Source organism: Littorina saxatilis, linkage group LG7, assembly GCF_037325665.1.
Source record: "Littorina saxatilis isolate snail1 linkage group LG7, US_GU_Lsax_2.0, whole genome shotgun sequence".
Taxonomy (NCBI): Eukaryota; Metazoa; Mollusca; class Gastropoda; order Littorinimorpha; family Littorinidae; genus Littorina; species Littorina saxatilis.
The window spans coordinates 11,974,219-11,992,914 of record NC_090251.1 but is presented as its reverse complement, the minus strand read 5'-3'; the positions used below and the strand labels follow the sequence as shown (position 1 = coordinate 11,992,914).

At 42.7% G+C, this 18,696-nt stretch overlaps 1 protein-coding gene across 5 annotated transcripts in view; it reads left to right on the top strand.

Annotated features, from left to right (window-relative positions):
* The window catches only part of LOC138970698 (deubiquitinating protein VCPIP1-like), a 28,540-nt gene extending 9,884 nt beyond the window's left edge, over nucleotides 1–18,656 (top strand). For 2 of the 5 annotated variants that reach the window (XM_070343180.1, XM_070343178.1), the window contains exons 10-21: nucleotides 379–512; nucleotides 1,599–1,759; nucleotides 2,725–2,880; nucleotides 3,801–3,950; nucleotides 5,789–5,993; nucleotides 6,811–6,915; nucleotides 8,154–8,344; nucleotides 9,199–9,367; nucleotides 10,286–10,596; nucleotides 12,143–12,319; nucleotides 15,304–16,380; nucleotides 16,571–18,656. In XM_070343180.1, the coding sequence (XP_070199281.1) occupies nucleotides 379–512; nucleotides 1,599–1,759; nucleotides 2,725–2,880; nucleotides 3,801–3,950; nucleotides 5,789–5,993; nucleotides 6,811–6,915; nucleotides 8,154–8,344; nucleotides 9,199–9,367; nucleotides 10,286–10,596; nucleotides 12,143–12,319; nucleotides 15,304–15,354 (1,810 nt within the window). In that variant the 3' untranslated portion in view covers nucleotides 15,355–16,380; nucleotides 16,571–18,656. The remainder of the gene's footprint in view (nucleotides 1–378; nucleotides 513–1,598; nucleotides 1,760–2,724; nucleotides 2,881–3,800; nucleotides 3,951–5,788; nucleotides 5,994–6,810; nucleotides 6,916–8,153; nucleotides 8,345–9,198; nucleotides 9,368–10,285; nucleotides 10,597–12,142; nucleotides 12,320–15,303; nucleotides 16,381–16,570) is intronic. The other 3 variants (XM_070343179.1, XM_070343183.1, XM_070343181.1) reach the window with 3 other exon arrangements.
* The last annotated feature ends 40 nt before the right edge of the window (nucleotides 18,657–18,696 follow it).

Genomic DNA, 18,696 nt, shown 5'->3' with positions numbered 1-18,696 from the left:
TCCTGTGATCTTGCCGCGAGGTGGCGCCAGTTACCAGCCGAAAGAAAGAAGGGGCATAACCTCACCAGAACCGACCATTGTCTGTTTACCGTATAAAATGCACGACTTACACACGAACTGTTACCAAACCAATATGCTATTTGGGACCAATGCAAGTTTTTTTTCCTTTCTCGTGTGATCTTGCCGCGAGGTGGCGCCAGTTACCAGCCCAAAGAAAGAGGGGGCATAACCTCATCAGAACTGCCCATTCAATCCAATGAATCTCATTGTCTGAATGAATACAGAACAAGCAGAAGTGTGTCTTTTGAAATATGACAACAGAGTTGCGCCCCTTGTTGTTCTGACTGAGTTTATGATATATATTTTTGTTGTTCTCAGACTGCAAGTGCCGTTGGAATGGGGCGGCAAGAAGGTGGTGGAGGTGGTGCAGTGGTGGGAGAATGAGTCGGACCCCCAGCTCAACAGCAATGCCTACCAGGAGGCCCAGACCCTTATCCAGAAACACTTCCCTGGTCCGTGCTCTGATAGCAGTTTTGACCAGAGATTGAATGTGCCCTGGGCTGAAGTGCAAGTTAAAAAGACCAAAAAAACCTGTGTGAACAAAGAATACGAAACAAATTTTTGTTCTGTATTCTTCGTTCACACGTGAGTACAGTATTTTTTGGTCTTGTTATTTATTGTCCTGACGCACAGTCACCATTGTTGTTTTGAAGTGCAAGAAGCAAAGCTGGGTGTCACCCGAATTGGTGGTACGCGGCCGTGGGGTCGGATTGATTAAAATTGAGGTTTGTTGTGATTTTGACGAATCAGACCCTGCGGTTTTGTTCCTACCTAGTTGTGTGGCACCTAGTTTTGCTTTGTGCATACCAGCTGTGGTTTTGGTTTTAGTCTGTTGTTTGTGTGTTTCTTCATATGCTTGTACCTTTGTTTGCTGTCGTTTGTTTGTGGTGGGTGTTTTTTTTGTCGTTTGTGGGGTCGTTTTTTTCTTGACGTAGGTCATCTGTTGTGCGGCTTTAGCATTCTATTTTTTTCCCCATCTGTTTGTTGTACTTTTTGTCACACTGTCTGTGGGTGTCTCTGTCTGTCAAGTCTGTCTGTCTGTCTGTCTGTCTCTCTCTCTCTCTCTCTCTCTCTCTCTCTCTCTCTCTCTCTCTCTCTCTCTCTCTCTCTCTCTCTCTCTCTCTCTCTCTCTCTTGTTTTTTTTTTTATTTTTTTTTTTAATTCTTCATATTTGTTCTTTGTTTCATGTGTGTATTATAGTGGGGACTAGCTGTAAGAAAGGACCATATGGACCTAATGCTATCATCCCTCGGTAATAAAGTTTTCGAGTTCGAGTTCAAGTTCTCTATCTGTCCCGCTCTCTGTGTCTGTCTCTCACTCTCTCTGTCTCTCTCTCTCTCTCTTTCTGCCTTCTACTGCTAACTGTGAGTTTGATTTCTATTCGTTTAATCTCTTGTTTTCTTGCTTTCTTTACATACATTTTCTTTTCACTGTTATTTCAAACAGCTTGATTCTTTGTTTTCTTGCTTTCTTTTTGTACATTTTCTCTGTTCACTATTATTGTTAACAGCTTGCTTCTTTGGTTACCTTGACCACAGGTGAGTTTGGAATCGAGCTGCTGGAGCAGAAGATCGTGGCGGCCATCCTGCGTCTGACGGCTATCAAGGAGGAGAAGGATACTGCGGCTGTCTGTGACGGCGCCGAGCCACAAAAGTGGAATGCAGAGGAAGCCTCCAAAATCATCCTCTCAGGGATGCAGGTGGGTCAAATTTGGGATCCTTCCTTCTTGGTTCATGGGGTGAAATTCTCACGGTTTTTAACGTGTATGACAGCCTTACAGCGCTTCTAGGGGATGCAGGTGGGTTCCTTCCTTCTTCGTTCATGGGCTGAAACTCCAACGGTTTTCTAGCCGTATGCTGCTTTTGGGGGATGCATGCTTTGTATTTTGGTGTTTCTATAACCCACTGAACTCTGACATGGATTACTTACAGAATCTGTTCGTGCGCACTTGGTCTTGTGTTTGCATGTACAGACAAAGGGGGATAAGGCCCTAGCAGGTCAAATTTGGGATGAATGCTTGAGGTGTGAGAGTGATCATGCTTGGCATTTTGTAAACGGGTACAATGGTACCTGTAATGTGAGGCCCCTTTGATGACAGTCCACCTCCAGACAAAGGACACCTTCTGTTGTCCCCTTGTCTTCTTCTTCTTCGGCGTTCCAGGTCCCCTTGTCTATGTTAAGGAAAGGAGAAATGGGATATTTGTAACATCACACACTTCTAGGGTTTGATGGCTGGTCTGGTTCATCCTGGTCAAATGTCGAGGTCACAGTGGGATCTTGTTCAGGTCATTAAGAAGGAAATTGTATTCTCTTGGGTGATCAGAAAGCTAGAGCAGCAGATGATTTGTTTCTGGTTTAAATTACATATGACATGGGTGAGTCCTATGAGAAATTGCTTTTTATCATATTTTTTTTTCTTTTTCTTTTTTTTTGGCCAAACTAGTCTGTGTTTGCGTAGAAAAAACATACAGTCGAACCCACCTAAAATGAACTTGCTAGTTACGAATTTTGACTTATAACGTATTAGTTTTAAGTTCCCAACTGAATACCTCTTTCTTCGTGCTTAAAAAAAATGCTTGAAACGAATTCTTTGTAACAAATTTATGCTTATAACGAGCACTTTTTGTATTCTAAAAAAGTGGTCTTTTTTTTTTAACGCTCTAGACGCAGAGCATTCACAAAGAGGAGCTGTCACAGAGTGAGACGGAGCGGCAAGTGAAGAAGAAGATCACAGCCAATGCTCCTCAGCAGCAGGCCAGGAAGTCCAGTGACGGCTCTGCCGGTATGAGGAAAGGCTCTGCTAGCAACAGTCCAGCAAGGGTAAGCCAGGAATGTGAGATTGTCTAATAATGAGAGGTTCTGCCAAGCTGAGGGGTATTCTTTTTTTCTTTCTTTGTTCACGGGCTTAGACTCCCACGTTCACCCCTGTCTTTAGCACGAGTGGATTGTTACCTGTATGACCGTTTTTACCCCGCCATTCAGGCAGCATACGCCGATTTCGGGGGAGGCATGCTGGGTATTTTCGTGTTTCTATAACCCACCGAACTCTGACATGGATTACAGGATCTTTTCCGTGCGCACTTGGTCTTGTGCTTGTGTGTACACACGAAGGGAGATAAGGCACTAGCAGGTCTGCACATAAGTTGACCTGGGAGATCGGAAAAATCTCCACTCTTAACCCACCAGGCGACAGCGACCGGGATTTGAACTCACGACCTCCCGATTATGAGGCCGACGTCTTACCACCACGCCACTGCGCCCACGTGTGTAATACAAAATTAGCTGAGGGGTATAATTAGGGACAAGAAAGGAACGGAGAGAGAAAGAGAGTCCTTGTGCGTGCATGTGTGTGTGTGTGTTTTCCGTGAGTGACTGCTTAGGAAATCTTGGATGCTTTTAGCGAAATTCTTAATTCTTGGTAAATGAGATGCATTTTGTGTTTTAAACCGCCTGACACTGCGAACCAATTTTCCTTGTTTTTATAAGGAGAGTAAAATCTTTGAGTCTTGAGTCATAACTTTTCGTTTTAGGGTGTAAGTGACAGGGGACTCACAAGCACCAGGTATATAAAAGTAGCAGAGTTTTTAAGGATTCGCTGTACTGCGCATGTGCATCTGAGAAAAAGGACAGTACTGCAGTGCATCTGTGGCAGTTATCAGTGATGCCACATTACATTGTTTTAATTTAAACTTCTTTACGATATAAAATGAAAATATTAAGCATCAGCCTTGTGTTTACAGACGGTGTCAAGCAAAGACAAGGGTACAGGAGACAAACCGCCCTCACCGCTGTCAGGCTCGCCCACCGCAGCCCCCAAACCAACCTCTCCTCCCTCCACCCACAAAGCCAACGAGAAGAAAGTCCGCATCGTCTCCGCTGATGGACATTCTGTAAGTGTTACTGTTGTGTGTGTGTGTGTGTGTATGTGTTTGTAGGTGCGTGTGTGTGTGTGTGTGTTTGTTTGTAGGTGTATGTGTTTGTAGGTGCGTATGGTGTGTGTGAGTGTGTGTGTGAGAGAGCTCTCGTGTGTGAACAGGAGCATGTGCTTCTGACACACCTCTCACTAGTGATTGGCCCCTCTTATTTTTGGCAGAGGTTTTGGCAAAGGTATTCAATCTACCACAACCTATACAAACCTGACAGAGTTATTTTCGGAATTTGTCTATTGTCTTTGGAGTAGTCTCGGCGGCAGGTTTATAGCTGTCGGACGATCTTGGCTAACAGCCACAAACTATGACCATTCACCAGAATCAATATAATGAGACTTCTGTGAAAGAAAAACAGAGATGGAAGACTTGGTATCTTGGATAAGCAGGAATGTAATTGTATATGAGAAAGAAACTAATTAATGAAGTTTAATGAAACAAAAAATGTTAATGTTTTATTACCAATTCAGTGCCCCATATGGCTTTTTGACCAATCAGGACGGATTCTAGGTGACCCTCTAAATGTTATAACGTTCAGGCAGGGACCCTTTTTGTTTATCACGCTAAAATTTTACAAAACAAAGTAACAATTTAAATCAACAATATCAGGGTGATTTCTTCTACAGAATGACACTTCCGAAATGCTGTCAGATAATACTCTCTAAGTCTCTTTATCTAAAAAATACCGAAAAGCGAGTTTTGTGGGTGGGTGCTTTACGGAACAGCAAGGCATCGCCCATCCTCTGAGTGTGCAATGCCGACCCGCTCACTTGAAATCTAAATTATCTGAGTTCGGAAAAATCAAGTGAAATTGCTTCACTCGCTTTACGTCAAATGTATCTTTACGTCATTTCCCACCCGTCTGGAGTTGGTTCTAAATCTGTCGCTCTCTGTTCAACAAGAAAAAGCGAAGCAACCGAAACGCATGTTCAACATGGTTTATCTTGTGAGATTGTTGAGTGCCAAACGCATTTGACCTGTGAATATTCATCACGTCAGGTGTGTTAATCTGATTGGCTGATCCAGGTCACGAGAATTCTTTGACTGACAGGCATACTCAGGAAGTTCCCATTGCGGCTGTTCTGTCTAATTCGCGGGGTCGCTTCGAAATTTATTTTGGTCGAATTAAACGGTAATAAAACCGTTATTTCTAATATGCTGACTGTTAGCAAATAATAACAGACATGTCTCACAAACGATATCAGCATTCGCCTAAAAGGCTCATGCTTGATATCTTTTTTCTCGACATGTCTGTTATCATTTGCTAACAGTCGGCATATTAGAAATAACTCATACTGTAACCTTGACTGATCAACCAACCTAACGCAGGAAGTTGTTTTTTTATGTGGAATTTTTGTTGGAAGCGTTTGTTGCTTTTTTTCTATCAACGGTCAATAATGTCTTTCTAGAGGAGTACAATTATTCTTGTTTTAAAATAACACGTGAGCAAGTCCACAAGAAAAAGAGTAGAAATATTCTAGCTTCAGAATAATACATGAGCAAGTCCACAAGAAAAACAGTAGAAGTATTCTAGCTTCAGAATAATACATGAGCAAGTCCACAAGAAAAATAGTAGAGGTATTCTAGCTTCAGAATAATACATGAGCAAGTCCACAAGAAAAAGAGTAGAAGTATTCTAGCTTAAAAAAAATACATGAGCAAATCCACAAGAAAAAGAGTAGAAGTATTCTAGCTTAAAAAAAATACATGAGCAAATCCACAAGAAAAAGAGTAGAAGTATTCTAGCTTCAGAATAATACATGAACAAATCCACAAGGGAAAGACCTTTATTCTCTCGACAGGAAACGGTGACCTTGACGGAAGATCTGACCTTCAGCCAGCTGCAGGAGGTCGTTCACAAGGCCACCCATGTGAGACCGGAGCATCAGAAGCTGCGTCTTGGGTTCCCGCCCAAGGTCATGGCACCCCCCGCCCCTGGGCAAGAGGACGCCATCGTACCGCTCAACCACGGTGACAAGATCAACGTGGAGAGAACAGCGTCTGAAGGTGAGAGGGTGAAAGTGGGCAAGGTGTGTTGCTGTGAATCAATCAGTTGGACGGGCGCAGTGGCGTGGTGGTAAGACGTCGGCCTCCTAATCGTGAGGTCGTGAGTTCGAATCCCGGTCGCTGCCGCCTGTTGGATTAAGAGTGGAGATTTTTCCGATCTCCCAGGTCAACTTATGTGCAGACCTGCTAGTGACTTAACCCCCTTCGTGTGTACACGCAAGCACAAGACCAAGTGCGCACGGAAAAGATCCTGTAATCTATGTCAGAGTTCGGTGGGTTATAGAAACACGAAAATACCCAGCATGCTTCCTCCGAAAGCGGCGTATGGCTGCCTAAATGGCGGGGTAAAAACGGTCAAACACGTAAAATTCCACTCGTGCAAAAACACGAGTGTACGTGGGAGTTTCAGCCCACGAACGCTGAAGAAGAAGAAGATCAGTTTGACAGGGGGCATTGTAGTGCAGAGTTTATCATCAGTCTCTTGACCATCAGTATCTTGACTTTTAATATTCTGTGTCTATTTTAAGTTTGCCAGAAAATGTGTTCCAGAGCTGTAACAAAGATGCAATCCTTAGAATTTTGTTGACAACTTTCTGGGGCTTCAAAAATCTGAGAAAATCAGGTCTTAAAATGGAGGAAGACTTAAAATGGAGGTCAATTTATACAGGTTATGAAAAGAAAGTCTGAGAAAGGAGGAAGTCTTGAATGAGAGGGGTCTTAAAAGGGGGGTTCCGCTGTATTTATTTGTAGTGCATGCACCCAACAAATGATTCAGTTTTTAAAACTTAATATGTGTGGTCTGATTGTTTTGTTGAAGGTTCTTCAAGGCAATCTCGGTCACCTCGCGGTTCAGTGCGACGACAATTTGACGATCGTATGCCCAACGAGGAAGCTATGCTGAACACCCTGGCTGCCAGAAATTGTGAGTGGTACATTTACTGGGCGTGGATGTGTGTGTCTTTTTTCTTTTCCTCGTCTTGATGTGTTCCTGTTGGAAAACACTTTGACAATTGCATGCCCAGTGGAGAATCAATGTTCACTGTCAGGCATTGCGAGTGTCGGGTGTACTGGAATTGGATGTGTTTGTGTCTGTTAGTGTTATTCTTTCCTCGTGTTTGTTGTCTACTGGTATGGTTTTGGTTGATCAAAAGAAGATTGTGTGTGTGGTTTGCTGTCAATTCGTGTGTTTGTGTGTGTTGTGAGTGTGTGTGTGTGGGGGGGGGTCTCAGTCTTGTAAACTGGCAAGGCTAAGCAAAAGCCAAGGTGACTGCTTCATGGTTCTGTGTCAAATTCTAATGTCTGTGTATATGAATACAAAATAGTTTTTTGTGCAGCTTATGAACACCATGTGATATGACGATATTAGAAATGTAAATGAGGAAGTACGTAACTGTGTTTCATGTAATCAAAAAGCCCTGGAAAAGGTGTCGGGGCTGCAAAGATCTTATGTGTACAAATTTGAACAAGCTTTATGTTTACTTTAAGCCATCAGTTTCTCACATGAGCCAACGTGTGTGCCTTGGGAGACATGATGGCCCGCTGACGCTGGCAGCATGAATGGGGACAGGTCTTTGAGACAGATTTGAAAGGCCCACTTTGCCTTGTGAAATTCAACAACAGTTTGCTTAACCATCTCAGATCTGGTCAGGCTTTTATGTGGGGTGGGATACCATCCCCCCACTTTGTCACATACCAAAAATGAACAGCCTGGGTGCTCTGTGGGATGATCTTATCACATATCTTCTTCTTCGTCGTTCGCTCAGACAGCAACTCCGGAGGCCCTGATGAAGGCTGCTGTACGCCGGAGGCTCTCCATGGGTCCATAGAGTTTGTCCCTCATCGGTGTGTCAGCAGGCCAGGTCTCTGCTCGCAAGTTTTGGTGTGTTGGACAGTCCTGCAGGAAGTGTTCCACTGTCATTGGAGATGTGCCACAGGGGCACGATGCAGAATCACCAATGTGGAATTTGGTTTTCAGGTGATGTTTGAGTCTGCAATGGCCTGTTCTCAGTCTCACAATGACCACTTGGTAGGAGGTAGTAAGCATCCTTTTTGTTGTATAAAAGCCTGACCAGATCCGAGACGGCGAGGCGCACAGTTTTCACGAGGCAGAGTTCACTTGAAGTTGCCGGTTTCTCATTTATGCTTATTTTGTGCGTGCAGCGGGCGACGTGATAGACGGCTCGCTGATCAGCATGGGTTTGCTGGCGGCACAGATGGGGGCGGATCTGTGGGGCTTGGTTCAAAACCAACCTCACCACTTCTCCGTGGGCGGGGTGTATTACCGCCAGGCCCAGAGGGACGTTGGGTTGGAACCCGACAAACACTGCACCTTCCCTACTCTGCCTGACAAGGTGCGTTGGTGTGTGTATGTGGCAGGACATGGGGGCTTGGTTCTTGATCAAGGTTTGATGGTATCATTGCTCCTTTTGGCTGATTTCCACCAATGAAAATTATGTGGGATACCATGATACCTCTAGCATGGGTGAAACTTTTCCGCCTTTGGGCGGAAATCCGCCAAATGAAATTGGTCAAATAAGGAATTCCTTATTTTGAAAGCGATCCGATCCGTATTTTCTCTAACACAGTGACCGGACATCGTTGAGTCTTTGTTTCACTGAGCGCGCGAATTATCGGACTACAGCTTGGCATTTGTTACCATTGTTTACTGTGCAAATGTGTGTGTTTGAGATACCAGGAGAGGCCTACTTTTACCCTTAAAAAGCCAGATTTTTAGTTTTTTTCCGTTGCCCCTGCACCCCACCAGGGCCCGGGCGGCCCCTGGACCCCGGCCTCATTTTCCTTATTTTCAATTCTGATCAGTTTCACCCATGCTCTAGTATTATGCCCCTGGAAAGACCATTCGCTTTTGGACATGCATGAAGCCTGTTAAAGCCTTTCTTAGTATAGCCCAAAGTTAACTGTGCGAAGACTTTGCACAGTCCTTTTACCGAAAATTCTGTACCAAAGCTTCCTTCAGCAATCTTCGTGAAGAAGACGAATTTCGGGAAACCATGCTACATTTTTCTGAGCATGCGCTTTGGAAAGCTAAACCATTGTGTCATTATCTGAGCATGCGCATTCATTTTCCTAATTTACTCCATGTTTTAATTTTAACTGTGCAAAAATCTTCAAATACTGACCAGCAGAAAAAATATGGTGCCCCAAGCAAAATAGAACATTATGTAATCTCTATGTCATTAAACAGACCTTCTGCTACAACGCTGCACTGGACCGTCTAGAGCTGTGTCTAGGAGAGCTGGGTCACTTTGAGGTGGAGCCGGGCATCGAGAGAAAGGCCGAGAACCGTCAAGTTCAAGGTCACAAACACCACGGTCACAGTTCTCACCACGCTTCAGGGTCAGCGTCTAGTTCAGGTGAGCGGGGTTTGGAGGTTAAGGTCGTGACAGATTAGGTTATGGGTACGTTGGGCAGGTTGTTATTTAGTTTGGGTTCCACTTTGTGCACCTTTGCTGTGTGGTGTGGGTTTTTTTTAATTTAATTTTTTTTACATGTAGTTTTTGACGAACACATAACCATGTTTTTGAAAGTAAGTTTTCCCACTATTTTAAGACTTCTTTCGTTTTAAGACCTGATCTGCTCAGATTTGTTTAGGTCTTTAAAGGGGAGTTCCACTGTATTTAGCAATAGAAATATAGCCTTTGCCATTAAAAACGCGACAAACGATTGACGGAGGTTTTTATGTTACTGGTTATAGCAAGCACCTGTGGTTTAGACTTCGTCAAAAACAAAAAAAACTGCACGGAAAACTCATGCAAGAAGACACATAAAACACGTGGCGTTTCATTGAGTACAAAATTGAAACGAAACAGCTGGAGTTATGAATGGGTTATAGTGTCGAGAACTGCACGTGTTTTCCATTATCGGTACTTACAGCTTCAAATCAACACAAGTTGTGGCCGAAGCAACCGACAGTGGTATTGACAGTAATAAAGGTCACGGGTTTTGAGTGAATGAAACGTTTTACTGAATTAAACGCCACGTGTTATACGCGTCTTCTGACATGAGTTTTCCGTGCACTTTTTTGTTTTTGACGATGTCTAAACCACAGGTGCTTGCTATAACAAGTAACATAAAAACCGCCGTAGATCGTTTGTCGCGTTTTTAATGGCAAAGGCTTTAGTTTATAAGTGCGCAAGGTGTAGTTGAATGGACAGTTTGTTGATCGATAACCTCTATTGTTGCTCCAAATATGTTCTTCTCTGATCACAAATTCTGTGTGTGTGTGTGTGTGTGTGTGTTGATTGTTCTTATTACATCATTTATTCTTGTAGGTTCTGGTGCCTACCGTAGAGACGACTCCTCCTCTGTAGCGACATTTGGCACCAGCGGAGCCGTCAGCAAGAATCACACCTCACAGAAAGTCTTTGAAGGTCAAGGTCACACCCTGCGAGATGCGTCCTTGGACACGAAAATGCCCGAAGATGTGCCTTTGACAGAAAACATCCGTGGGGCAGCTCGGCGGCTGCAGCATTTCTGTGACCCCGTTCACGGACAGTCGTCCATCGATGAGGAGCCAGAGGGCATGGAGGTCGCGGAGGTGAAGGCCAGTGCTACTGGAGGTCAAGGTGAAGGGATGCCTCAGGTGAGTGTGATCTGTTGTTTTGTCTGTGTTAATGATATACAAACCGATACATGCACAGCCTGATGGTGACCTTACGATTAATTTTCTATTGCTGATATATTGAGGTCATGAAGACAAATTCTTTGTCACCTCCTTGGGAGACATGCAGAAGAAGTGGCAGAATTCAAATGTGACGCCATCATTCACATTATGATGTCTTTTTAAACTTGTTTTGGCTGTTGACATCAGAGAGTTTACTTCGAAAGAGAGATGTCTTTTCTTTCTTTCTTTTGTTCAAGATATAACATGTCTTTAACCCCTTCACTGCCCACCCCGTATGTAATACGTGGTCATTTTCGGTTTGTCCTACGCCCATAACCGTATCTCATACGTGGGATTTGTGTCAACAACATTTCAGGACATTTCTGAAAACTAAATGGGAGGTAACCACTGTCCAAGTACTTGTAGGGGTTCTAAACACATTTCTTTCCCATAGACCGTTCGGATAATGCTGTTATACTGTGGCAGTGAAGGGGTTAACAACACTCGTGTTCCTCTACCAGTCTAACCCCATCCTTTCAAACGGGTGCGGTGTCCAGCAGGTTGCATCATTTTGTTTCCACTTTCAGCTTGTTCTTCTATTTCTACTGAACTATCTTTTTACAAGTATGCTGCTCAGTACTAAGTTGAATATTGGATCCGATAGCAGAGGTTGCCCACAGAGGATGAGAGCCCTGTGCACAATTTCTGCAAATCCTGTATCTTCTGAAATGAATTTCCAGACACCTGGATCATGTTGCCCCTGTGCACTCAGATGCTAAACAAAGAAAGATGAATGAATCTTTTGTTTTCTTTGTTGTTGTTGATGTTACTAAGCATCTTTTGTTCAATTTCTTGACATTAAAAACTCATCTTGTCAACAAATTTGAATATATCTTTTTCTCATGGGATTTTGCATGCGCACGATAAAGATCCCAAGTTCACAGCAAAAGTCTCAGGGGTTTGAAACATGAATACACGCATGCAGGAAAAAGTTTTTAAAAAGTGTATAGCGTCATACTGTATGGCGAACTTTTTAAAGCGAACTGCTTTCCCTAAGGAGAAACTTAACCCTATTTTTCATGAGGGTAACCTCACAGGATTATTTCATTTCTTATCCTCATCCTTCTTCGTTGTTCGCTCAGACAGGCACTTCGGTACTTCTGACATTTGCTGCTGTCTGTCGAAGGGTCTTCACATGGCCGTAGAGCTTGTCCTCCACTGCTGTGTCAGAATAGACAAGTTTTCGGAAATAACTGTCAGTTTGTATGGGTGTGAAAGACTCAAGAGTGAATACCCTTGATTTTCCTCTGACAAATAATTCACACATGCTCCTGTCCACCTGTTTCCGAAACACCCCTCGCTAGTGATTGGCACCTCATATGTTTGTTCAAGTAAAAAGCAAGGGTTTTCACTCTTTCACAACCCATACAAACCCGACAGAGTTCTTCTTAGAATTCGTCTATTCTGCTCTCAGGTTTTGGCGGGTTGGCCCCTACCCTTATCCTTATCCTTCCTCCCCTAACAGGCCAAATACACACGCAAGGGCCCAGGATACAGTGTTCTGGAGCCCAAACACCGACCAGCGCAGACCATGGAAGAAATGCAGAAACTGTTCCAGAATTTGGAGGACGTAATTGCGGCCAGTGAGCAGATGGAAGCGGAGGAGGAGGGGGGAGCAGGGGAGGGGGCAGCACAGAGAGAGGTGGGCTCACGACTGTTGTGAGTGCCGAGTTTGTGTGGAAGATGGGAGATGTGCAGTACGGAGAATGAAGTATCTGAGAATGCACGACTATTTTAACACTTTCTACCCCACCTATGTTGACCAAGGGTTTTTTGGCCGAGACCAGCTGTGCTGCAGCAGGTCACTCAAAATTGTAGTAACTGTGTATCAACACGCTGGAATGCAGGCGTTAGATCGACGTTACAGAAAGCGACTGAAGCTAACAGCTGAGCGGATATATCCATACCTGGTCAGATAGAGCCATATGAGTCACGGTACGGATATATCCGTACCTGGAAGACAATGAGTTGAGACTTTTCTTTTTAAGAGCTCCTCTATTTTGAAGCCTTGTCATCTCACACATTCTTTTTGTGAAAAATACACTGTCACAGACCTGTGCACATCTACGGTTTCTCCGTAATTTCTCCGATTTTTATATGCAGACTACGGTGCTACGGATTTTTAATTAAAATTCCGAAATTCCGATGTTTAAAAACAAAACAAAAAGTTGGTACTTTTTTTCTGTTTTAAGATGTTTTGACCAATTAGTTGGCCGTTGTGCTGAAAAGACGTTTTCCGATTTACCAGAAGCGCGCATGTTCTCAGCTTTGAGTCTTTGTTCTTAGACTTAGTTCGTCCAGCGTCTGCGTGGCAACTTGTGATTGAAGTGAAACATGGAAAAGAAAAAAAGAGTGCGAGATTCAGATAGTCTTCTTCTGCGTTCATGGGCTGATACTCCCACGTACACTCGTGTTTTTTGCACGAATGGAATTTTACGTGTATGACCGTTTTTTACCCCGCCATTTTGGCAGCCATACGCCGTTTTCGGAGGAATTCAGATAGTGAAGAGGAGACACCAGCTCTGTCACCAAAGAAGCAGAAAACGGCACAACAGTGCTGGCAGTCCAGTTATTCTCAAGACAACCTGGAGTAATTCCTATTCTACTGCGTCATAGTGTTTCAGTTTGTGTGCTTTGTGAGCAGAATTATGTCTTGAACTGTCGTTACAGGTTACTACTGAAACATTTTAAAAACTACTGAAATTTGTTTTGTTTACTACTGATGAGCGTTTTGAGTGTGCACAGGTCTGCTGTCATGTCAACTTTAAGACTTCCTCTTTTATATAATACTGACTGCTCCCAGATATGTGGAGGTCTCAAAACACAGAAACTGCAACAGTCATAATGTAGATAACTGAAAATATGTAAACTATAGTGACCAGTGCTGAGGTGCACGAAAAAGTTACCACCCGAACGGGAGCAACCACAGTGTTGGATTGGTTGAAACTGAGATGTGTTGTGATTTCAACGAATCAGAACCCGCCGTTTGTTTTATCCCGTTTGAGCGGCACCCACTTTCGGTTTGTGCACCTCAGCCCTGGGGTCAGGCGGGGATGTAGCTCAGTCAGGGCGGGGATGTAGCTCAGTCAGGGCGGGGATGTAGCTCAGTCGGGCGGGGATGTAGCTCAGCCGGGCAGGGATGTAGCTCAGTCGGGCGGGGATGTAGCTCAGTCAGGGCGGGGATGTAGCGGGGATGTAGCTCAGTCGGTAGCGCGCTGGATTTGTATCCAGTTGGCCGCTGTCAGCGTGAGTTTGTCCCCACGTTCGGCGAGAGATTTATTTCTCAAGAGTCAACTTTGTGTGCAGACTCTCCTCGGTGTCCGAACACCCCCGTGTGTACACGCAAGCACAAGACCAAGTGCGCACGAAAAAGATCCTGTAATCCATGTCAGAGTTCGGTGGGTTATAGAAACACGAAAATACCCAGCATGCTTCCTCCGAAAGCGGCGTATGGCTGCCTAAATGGCGGGGTAAAAACGGTCATACACGTAAAAGCCGTGGGAGTTTCAGCCCATGAACGAACAAACGAACAAAAAAAAGCCCTGGGGTCGAACCACCTGGGGTACCATGGAACCCCCCTTTTAAGACCCTCTTTTCTCAGACTTTCTGTTCATAGCCTTTGTAAATTTACCTCCATTTTAAGACTCCTTCCTTTTTAAGACCCTCTTTTCTCAGACTTTCTGTTCATAGTCTTTGCAAATCTACCCTCAATTTAAGACTCCCTCCTTTTTAAGACCCTCTTATTTCAGACTTTCTGTTCATAGCCTTTGTAAATTTACCTCAATTTCGAGACTCCCTCCTTTTTAAGACCTGATTTTTTCCAGATGTCTGTTCATAACCTCTGTAAATTTACCTCCATTTTAAGACTCCCTCCTTTTTAAGACATCATTTTCTTAGATTTGTGGAGGTCTTAAAAGGCGGGTTCCACTGCGCCATCCACAAGTCGGCCTGAGGCGGACAGGAACGGAGGTCCTTCCTTTCTTCCCTACATGCCAGAGCACAAACAGGCAGTAGGGAAGGAAAATATATATGCATTTTAAGACGATAAAGTGAAACCCCCTTTTTAAGACCCCCAATTTAAGACTCCCTCCTTTTTAAGACCCTGTTTTCTCAGACTTTCTGTTCATAGCCTTTGTGAATGTACCCCCATTTTAAGACTCCCTCTTTTTTAAGACCTGATATTCTCAGATTTGTTTTGGTCTTAAAAGGGGGATTCCACTGTAGCCATTTTCTGTCCACATTGGTCTTTCCTCACAGCATTGTATCAGGTTAAAGGCACACTACGTGAAGTAGCTTTTGCGAAATTAATTCATCTGAACATTCAGAGAGCACCCAGGCTATTCATTTTAGGTATGAATGAATTCTCACACTTGGGTGAAGAATCATGCATACAGAAACACGCTTTTTCTTTCTTGATCATTGCAAACAAATGGCAAGTAATCAGGGGGGGGGGAGGGGGGGGGAAGTGCCTGTCTAGATGTACATCCATACGCTTCTTCTTCATCTTCGTTCATGGGCTGAAACTCCCATGTTCACTCATGTTGTTGCACGAGTGAATTTTTACGTGTCTGACCGTTTCAATTTCGGGGGAATCTATATGCTGACTCTTGTTTTCTTTTCGTGCAGGAGAAGAGACAGCAAGAAGACGTGAAGGCGGAGGTGATGGAAACAACATAATGATGTTTGCCTGCATCTTGCCGCAGCTCCTTTCCCTGTGATCTGAACATACCAACGCTGATCAGATAACCTAGTTTTTATCAACTTTTCAACATTATGATGTATAAAGCTGTTTTTGTGTGTGTCGCTAATTGACAGCATTGATTGATGAAATGTTGTATGATGTGTGAAAGTCTCGGTGCTTGCTGTTTTGTGGGAGGAATGTGCTAGATGAGAATCTTATTTTGTGTGTGAATGGTTGATAATGTGTGTGTGTGTGTGTGTTAGCGTGTATGCGTGTGTGTATCTTAAAGCCAGCAATCATGCATGGGTGCATATTGGAGAGAGTAAGAGCGTGTTAGGGGAATGTGTGCAGGGATGTATGCTCACACGTGTGGAAAGTCATCATTTTGTATTTTACAGCAATTGACTATCATACTTTTATTATTTGGAGGAAAAAAAACCCAATGAAATTCAAGGTGAATCTATGATGTTTATTGTCCAGGTGAAGTTTTTGACACCAACTAATTTATCAAATAACCAAAGGGAAGTAATCGTCAATAAAGTATCTGTTTTTGTCATTTGAGTATCTGTTTTAACTATTAGTGTGTATAGTATTTAGCTATCTGCTCAACAGATTATTGCATGTGTTAGTTTTTTACAACCTGTATTTACAGTTCAGTATGATCTTTTGTTAAGAAAATTGAAAGACTAAGATACATGATAACATATTTCAGGTATTCAGCAGTTGTAAGATGAACTCATAACCAATAAGCTTGAAATGAGTGGTACATTTTACAGGAAACTAATTACAATTCATTGGCTGATATTTTCAGTGTTGAAAAAATGACGGAGCATTTGTGAATCCCTGTTACACATCTTGTGTCTTTGTGTATGCTTTTTCCTCTGAGCTAAAAACTCTGGATCACAATCATCTTCAAGGACTGGGTGGCCGAGTGGTAACGCACTTGCGCTCAGAAGCGAGAGGTTGCGAGTTTGACCCTGGGTCAGGGCGTTAGCAATTTTCTCCCCCCTTTCCTAACCTAGGTGGTGGGACCAAAAAGCAATGTACTCACGTTAAAATGACGAACACGGAACGAATAACGGCGACGTTTCGACCTAAGGGTCTTCTTCGTCGCCGTTATTCGTTCCGTGTTTGTCATTTTAACGTGAGTACATTGCTTTTTGGTCTCTTTATTGTTCCCTCTCACGTGCAGTCGCCATTGTTTAATACTAGGTGGTGGGTTCAAGTGCTAGTCTTTCGGATGAGACAAAAAAAACGAGGTCCCTTCGTGTACACTACATTGGGGTGTGCACGTTAAAGATCCCATGATTGACAAAAGGGTCTTTCCTGGCAAAATTGTATAGGCATAGATAAAAATGTCCACCAAAATACCCGTGTGACTTGGAATAATAGGCCGTGAAAAGTAGGATATGCGCCGAAATGGCTGCGATCTGCTGGCCGATGTGAATGCGTGATGTATTGTGTAAAAAAATTCCATCTCACACGGCATAAATAAATCCCTGCGCCTTGAATATGTGCGCGATATAAATTGCATAAAATAAAAATAAAATAAAATAAAAAAAATAAATCCCTGCGCTTAGAACTGTACCCACGGAATACGCGCGATATAAGCCTCATATTGATTGATTGAAGGAAACTTTTTAAGGGAAGGGGGGGGAAAGGTGGTGGGTGGAGAGATGGAGTTGGTGGGTGGGGTGCTACCTCATGCTCAAGTACCTTGTAAATAAGCAGAGTGCTCTTTGGTTTTGAATTTATCAGAAACAACGAAGAAACATTTGTTTAATTTTTGAACCGGTGAAGATTCTGGAACAAAAATTGCTATGGCAGTACATTCTCTGATGGTAGATTGTGGGCGATATTGGTGGGTGCTCTAGGGCTGGCATTGGGTTAAAAGATACATTCTGTGCGTTTCAGAGGTGAATATTGAATTGCCCTCTGCATTGATTGATGAAATCAGAAAGGGTTAAAAAAAAATATTGATGCAAATTCTGAAAGTTAAATAATCAGTTTCTGTTTCTGATGTATATGACGTATTTTCTGATGTGTGTTAACTGCTGAATGATTTTAGTCCTGTTTGAAAACCGGTTAATTCCATTAGTTTGCATTGATCAAGAAGGAAAAAGCGTGTTTCTGTATGCATGTTTCTTCACCCAAGTGTGAGAATTAATTCATACACATGTATGAGAATAAGATATTTCGATGGATTGAGAGAGGTTATTGTGAAAAATGTGAAAAAGCAGGGGGAGGGGAGGGGGGGTTGGCATATTTACACATGTTCAGGAAAATTTGTGAATTTCGTTATTCATTAATTTACAGTATATGTTGAAAAGACTGTTGTGGAAATGTCCCGTGGAAGTTAATTTGCAAGGAAACTGTGAACAAAATTGTATATAATAATGTACAAAGTCAATCAGACTATCATTTACATTAGAATATATGTCTTTCTGTAATAATTATTGTTTTTGACTATAAATAAAATAAAAAAATTATACATTTGTTTGATTTTGATTATGTTGCTGTTGATGTTGCTGCTCCTGTTGTTGTTGCTGCTCCTGTTTTTATATATGAATGAGGTTACAAAATGTATTGTTTCTTGCAATGAGAGTGCCATGAAATTTCTCGTATATAACTCAGTTTTGAATATCTTCCTGAATGTGAATGTTTTCTTGCTAAAAATAACAACAGTGTGATAGGAATACTTTGCATAAAAATAATTCAGATGCTTACTGGTGAATGCTTACTGGTGAATGCTTACTGGTGAATAGGCATAATTTTGTACATTATGCTCTAATGTTAAGTTTTTGTCAACCAGTAGCAGCTAAGGTTATTATGGGCTTTGTGCTAGACTTCAATGTTTTGTATTGATATTCTAGAACAGTTTGTATTATTTTGTTGTTTATTGTTGATATTTTCACCTTGGACTATTATTGTAGTGTTTTTATTGGAGCAGTGTTAGCATTTCATTAGTAGAATTAGCAGTGGAATGTGAGCGCGCACATACATGCGTGAACACACACACACATGCAGGAACGCTTGCATACACACACACACTCTCACACATACATTTAGTGTTGTACATGTATTTTTCATTGGTTGAAAATAAATGTGTTCAGCGTCTCATGCCCTAGATTTATATCAGTGTGATTTTTACGTTGTTCAGATTAAAACTTGTAGGTATTTTGATGTACATACTAACAATGACAATGTTTCTGTCTGCTTTATGAAAGGTGACAAAGACTTGTAAAACGCCCAATTAAAAAAAGCTCTTTCAGCCAAAATTAAAATGGGTGTGATTTTTGGGGGGTCATTCCTTTGGTGCTAAAGTACTATCTGTGTGT